At 59.6% G+C, this 6,496-nt stretch overlaps 1 protein-coding gene across 1 annotated transcript; it reads left to right on the forward strand.

Annotated features, from left to right (window-relative positions):
- Positions 1-408: 408 nt before the first annotated feature.
- UTS2R (urotensin 2 receptor) lies at positions 409-6,224 on the forward strand (the record flags this gene model as incomplete). Its single annotated transcript, XM_080714175.1, has 6 exons — positions 409-451; positions 1,464-1,661; positions 1,706-1,794; positions 3,305-3,453; positions 3,607-3,705; positions 4,991-6,224. 6 exons carry the CDS (start codon positions 409-411, stop codon positions 6,222-6,224), a joined length of 1,812 nt encoding a protein of 603 aa, XP_080570301.1.
- Between the last annotated feature and the right edge of the window lie 272 nt (positions 6,225-6,496).

Raw genomic sequence — 6,496 nt, forward strand, 5'->3', positions numbered from 1 at the left:
AAAAAAAAAAAAAAAAGAAAGGCCCATTCCTTTGCTTGGGAGCAGCTGGTCCAGAAACAGATGCCCCTGGACAGCTTCATGAAAAGTGTGACCTAGAGCGCTTTGCTCTGTCTCCATCTCCTGGCTGGGTGTGCTTTGTGCCCCTCAAGGGACAGGTTGGGGACAGGTGACCACCTCACCTGTGTCTGAGGGTGCAGAAGGGCTTCCAAGGCCTCTTGGGAAAGAAAGGCCCCTTGTTCTTTTATTCTTCTTCCTGGTAATGCTGTGATTGTCCAGGCCTCCAGCATGGAGCGTCAGCAGCTAAGGTTTTCCCTCCTGGGGGGCTGCTTTGCTTGAAGTTCCTGGAGGCCTCCTTTCAGGGCAGGCCCCACCCAAAGGCAGGAGGGCAGCCGCTGTTGCTGGTAGGACATGTGCAAGGAGCAGAGGGACAAGGCCGCCCTCGTCACACGGGGTAGAGTCACGCAGACTGAGCCTCACCTCGGGGTCGGGCCCTCTGGCCGCAGAGTGGACCCAGGCCCTGTGGCCCTCGCAGGCCTGCTGCTGCTGGGCCAGGGGACGAGGGGAGGGAGCAGAGTCCTGAGCACGTGCACGCTTCTCCAGGACACGCTTCTCCCAAGCATGCGTGTGCTTCTCCTAAGCCTGCGGCTTGGGGTCTGGGTGAGGTACTCTGCACCACACTCGGATGCATGCTCAGCACCCTCCAGGTCCTGGGCAGATGACCGCAGGGAACGCTCCAGGCCCTCAGACCCCAGCAGGCAGGTGGGAGCCAGGTCTGCCTCCGTGCTCCCGTGCCATCTTCGTGGGCCAGGTTGGGAGCGTGGCTGGGAGTCCACCCAAAGTCCCAGGGTCTGCTCGGCAGCGCCGGCGACGAGCACTCGACCTTCCTTTGGCCTTGGTTCTTAGGTTTCCAGGACTGGCTGTGTCTCCTAGAGGCCTTAGCCCTCAATGTGTGGCTCTCGCCCTGGGGGGAAGGCTCATGGCCCACCCACACCCTCTCCTGCTCCCCGTCAATGCCATAACCCCTACCATATACTCCTCAAATCTCCCCCTGGCCACGTGCCGCCTATATCCCAGCAAGCCAGCGGGGATCGTGGTGCCCACCTGGCTCCCAGGACATGTGCAGGTGACATTCTGGACCCAGAGGAGACACACAGCGGGGTGGAACCTGGAGGGGAGGGGAGCTACTGAAGAGAGCAGGGGCTGGAGAGCGGCCCAGAGACAGCCTTGCGGCGGGGCCTCGCTCCCCTCCCAGTGTCTCCTCGTAGAACTAGGGCATAGAAAGGCTGTGAGTTCCAAAGACTCTGGCCAAGATCAGCAGGGTCCGGCGGGGTCGAGGGGCGCTCAGGGGCAGCCACAGCCTCTCCATTTGCAGACCTGAAGGTGTCCGGCATCTGTCAAGACCTGCAAACCTGGCCCCTGCTCCTTGGGGCTTAGCCAGCCCTGTGACCTTCCCTGCCGCCCAGGGCTGATCACGTCCCTGCCCTCCGAGGGCCTCCTTCAAGACACCAGCCTTCTTTCGGGGAAGGGGCTCGGGCGGGGGATCAGAACAGCCAGGTCTTTGGGCTTCCTGCGCGGGGCGGGCCAGGGCTTGATGGACTGCAGAGAACTGGAGACAGCGGGAGCCCCGCCCACGTCCCCGCTCCAGCCCAGCCCGCGGGGTTGTGAGCACCCGCGCTCGCTGGCCAGGGGCCCCGCGCATCCGCAGCTGGCGGCGGGCAGGTGGCAGGGGCCTGCGGCTGTACACCAAGCCAGGCGGCCTGTTTGGAGCCCTGCGCGCAGGACCACGGGGACCAGGTGAGCCGCGGGGCCCCTGCACTGACCCCAGTGGGGCAGGGGTCCCAGGAAGACTCCCAGGGGCTCCAGGCAGGGGTCCTCTGAGGGACAGACCTTCCCAGTGACTCTGAAGCTGGCCCGTGGCGCAGGTGACCTGGGGTGGTCAGCCTGGGGTCCTGCGCCTGCCTGCTTAGCAGCCCTGGGGATGGCTCCCAGAAGGCTCAACGGGGGCCAGGAGGCGGGGGTGCCCAAGGCCAGGGCCTCTGTTCTGTCCCGGGTGAGGGTTGGGCTGGGGGAGAGGGCGCCTGGCTCCCCTTGTCAGACCAGAGGTGGCCCCCAGTAGGGGACGCAGGGCCTGGGCATTCTCTGCACCCCTGGACTGCAGGCTCCCTCTGTACTTTCTTAACGTTAGCTTGGACTGAGCGCAGGCTTAGTGCTACCAGCTCCAAGTGCAGAGAGAAACCAAGTGGATTCTAGAGCCACCACTGTGCATGGGGGCCAAGGAGGATAGGTGGCCGGGGTCTTCCTTCTCCCTCGGCCGGTGTGGTGCTGCGTGCCTGTAACCCAGCACTTGGGGGGCTGAGACGGGAGGATGACAGGTTCATGCCATTGTCAAAATGAGAAGGGTGGTGATGTAGCTCAGAGGTAGAAGGTCCTCGGGTTCAATACCAAGAAATAAAAATAAAAAATCCACCATTTTGGCCCTTCTTTTTCTTATGAGGCGACAGGGTCTTAATAGGTTTCTGAGGGTGTGGCTATATTTCTGAGGCTGTTCTTGGACCTTAATAGTCTGTCTCAGCCTCCCAATCGCTGGGATTACAAGCATATTCCACCCATCCTGGCTATTTTTTTATTTTGAAAAAAATAAAAGGGTCTTACCAAATTGCTGTGATTCCTCTATCTCAAGTACTTGGATTACAGGCATGCACCACCACGCCCATGTATTTTTTAAAATTTTGAACCAGAGTCCCAATAAATTGCTGAGGCTGGCCTTGAACCTGTGATCCTACTCTCTCAGCTTCTCAAGTACTAACTCTGAGAGTTTTTTTTAATTTTAATTTTTAATTTTTTGTTTTGTTTTGTCTTTTTAGAACTAGGGGTTGAATCCAAAGCACTGCAGCTGTAAGGCAGGAACTTTGCTACTAAGCTATATCCCAGCCCCTTTAAAATATTTTTATGTATGTATGTATATATGTATATACTTATTTTGTAGTACTGGCAATTGAACTCATAGGCATTCTACCTCCACGCTATACCTCCAGCCCTATTCAATTTTTTATTTGAAAACAAGGTCTTGTGAGGTTGCTGAGAGCCTCCCCAAATCGTGGAGACTGGCTTTGAACCTGCGATCCTCCTGTCTCAGTCTCCCAAGTACTGGGATCACGGGTGTGCGCCACCACACCTGGCAACTCTGAGAGTCCGGTGCGTATGCCTGAGTGACCATCACCTCTCTGAGGCCCGGCCGGTACCCTGCCCCGGGCAGCCCCTGCTCTGACCTCCATTGTCCTAGACAGCTTTGTCTGTCTTTCAGCCTCAGCAGACCCTCCACGAGCCCCGGGCCTGGGTCCTTTCACCCAACAGAGTGGGCTCCAGCGAGGCCCCGCCTGCAGCCGCAGTGCCATCCTCCATTGCTGTGGGCATTCTATGGCGATGGCCCAGCCCGCTCGTCCATGCGACTGTGTATGGACACTGGGCTGGGTCCAGGCCCTCATTAGAGTGCAGCTGCCGTGGCCACGCCCCTGTCGACTTTGGTGGCCTTTGCCGTCATCTCTCTTGGGCACAAACCCATGCGTAGTGGCACTGGCCGGCGAGACAGTGTCTACTGCTCCCTAGCGGAGCACTGGACCGCTTTCCAGAGCGGCCGCCCGGCTTGCGCCTCCTGCTGCAGCAGAGCCCAGTCGCCCCGCGTCCTCTGCCGACGCTGGTCCAACGGTGTGTTGACCTCTCGGACTGCGCTGGGTTTGGTTTTCATTTCCCTGAGGACGGGCCTTGCTGAGCCTGCTCGTGTGTTCCTTGGTCAACGGGCAGCCGTTTTCCAGAAGTTCCTATTTCAGGGCTTTAATGTTACCCCCCAAAAAAAAAAATATAAAAAAGGGTTGTTAGTCTTTTTTATTGGCTTATGGTTCTTTCATATATTTTGGTCAATAGTTCTTTGTCTGATGTGATTTCTTTTTCTTTCTTTCTTTTTTATTTTGTAGTATTAGGGATGGAACCCAGGGGAATTCTACCTCCGAGCTACACCCCCGGCCCTATTTTTACTCTTTATTTTGAAACAGGGTTTCACTGAGTTGCGGAGGGCTTCACTATGTAGCTGAGGCTGGCCACGAACCTGTGATCCTCTCATCTCAGCCTCCCAAGTACTGGGACTACTAGCATGCACCACCAGGCCCAGCTTGATATATTTTCTTATAATCTTCTCCCAGCCTGTGGTTTACATTCATATTTTCTTTCTTTTGCGGGGAGGTACTGGGGATTGAACCCAGGGGCATTCTACCTCCAAGCTATGCCCCCTGCTCTGTTTTTTATTTCTGTTTCTAGGGTCTCACTAGGCTGGTGAGTATATCACTATTTGCTGTTCTCAAACTTGTGATCTTCCTGTCTCAGCCTCCCAAGTACTGGTATTACAGGTGTGTGCCACCTCGGCTAGCTGAAAACATATTTTTTAAATGTACGAGTGCAATAAAACAGGAGAAGGACTGTGGGACCCCTTGCTCCATGCACTGCGGCCTCTGCCCCAGAGGGGCTACTGCTCTGCTTCTCAGAAAAACCCAGTCAACCCCAGAGGCCTTGGACTGGCATCGAGGCCTGGGCTTGGGGCCCGCTGGGATGCACCCAGGGAGACAGCGGGTCCAGATGCTCCTGGGGTCTCAAGTATCCCCAGGGCTCACAGGAGTTGGGGGCCCTGTCCCTCTGCAGCTGGGCAGCCCAAGGGAGCAGTGCTTGGGAGAGGAGACTACCTTGCACCATGCGTGCGTGTGTGCACACGCGTGTGTGTTAGTTGCGGGAAGGTACTGGGGACTGAACCCAGAAGCACTCTATCTTTGAACTATTACTCCAGCCATTTTTATTTTGGGTTTTGAAATAGTGTCTTACTAGGTTGCCGAGGCTGACCTTGAACCTGCAGTCCTCCTGTCACAGCCTCCCAAGTACCGGGACTACAGACGTGTGCCCCATGCCTGGCTTGCCTTGCACCACTGACGGGCATCTTCTCCCACAGGCCCAGCTGCTCCCCCACAGATACGCCCTGCGCTCCAGGGCGGCACGTCCCAGCCAGGAGCCAGCAGAGGGCGGAGATGGAGCTGAGCCCGGAGCCCACCTCCAGGATCCCTGTGTCGGCTGTGATTGACGATGCCATGACCGGGCCATCTGGTGGCTCCAACGTGTCCCTCAATGGCTCCTGGGCCAGCCCGGCGGAGCCCAGCTCCCTGCAGGACCTGGTGGCCCTGGGGGTCATCGGAGTGCTGCTGTCGGCCATGGGTGTGGTGGGCGTGGTGGGCAACGTGTACACGCTGGTGGTTGTGTGCCGCTTCCTGCGTGCCTCGGCCTGCATGTACGCCTACTTGGTCAACCTGGCGCTGGCCGACCTGCTGTACCTGCTTAGCATTCCCTTCATCGTGGCCACCTACATCGCCGAGGACTGGCACTTTGGCGATGTGGGCTGCCGCGTCCTCTTCAGCCTGGACTTCCTGACCATGCACGCCAGCATCTTCACCCTGACGGTCATGAGCAGCGAGCGCTGTGCCGCGGTGCTGAGGCCCCTGGACACGGCGCGGCGCTCCAAGGGCTACCGCAAGCTGCTGGCGCTGGGCACCTGGCTGCTGGCGCTGCTGCTGAGCCTGCCCATGATGCTGGCCGTCCGGCTGGTCCGCAGGGGCCCCAAGAGCCTCTGCCTGCCCTCATGGGGCCCGCGCGCCCACCGAGCCTACCTGACGCTGCTCTTCGGGACCAGCATCGTGGGGCCCGGCCTGGTCATCGGGCTGCTCTACGCCTGCCTGGCCCGGGCCTACTGGCTGTCGCGCCGGGCCGCCTTCACGCAGGTGCGGCGGCGGCCCCGCCCCAGGGTGCTGGTCCTCACCCTGAGCATCGTGCTGCTCTTCTGGGCCTGCTTCCTGCCCTTCTGGCTGTGGCAGCTGCTCTCCCAGTACCGCCGGGCCCTGCCGCTGGCGCCGCGCACCGCGCGCCTCGTCAACTACCTGACCACCTGCCTCACCTACGGCAACAGCTGCCTCAACCCCTTCTTCTACACGCTGCTCACCAAGAACTATCGCGAGTGTCTGCGCGGCCGCCGTGCTCCGCACAGCTGTGCCCCAGGGTCGGCGGGCACCAGCAGCCTCCTGGCCGGCCCGCTCCATCTCCAGCGTGGCTCAGCCCGCTCGCTGTCCTCCAGCAGCCAGCAGGCCACCGAGACCCTTGGGCTTTCCCCGGCAGCCCCCAGGGCGGCTGGCGTCTGAGAGTCCAGGCCCAGGGCCCAGGTCCTCTGGGGAGCTGCGGCCCAAGCCAGCTTCTGCAGACTGAGGTGAGTGAGTCCCTGGGTCCTTCCCCTCCGCCTGGCGGTGCCCAGCCCTGGGACCTTCTCCTGCCTGGCAGCAGCCGGGGCACCTCCTCCTGCCTCCCGCTCCTCCTGGCTGCCGGCATCTTCCTTCTGCTCTGAGCACTTGGTCAATAAACCCTGAGCAATAAACGCTGAGCAAGTGCCGGCGTGGTGGCGCACACTTGTAATCCC

Source organism: Muscardinus avellanarius (assembly GCF_963383645.1).
Source record: "Muscardinus avellanarius genome assembly, chromosome: 16".
Classification (NCBI taxonomy): Eukaryota; Metazoa; Chordata; class Mammalia; order Rodentia; family Gliridae; genus Muscardinus; species Muscardinus avellanarius.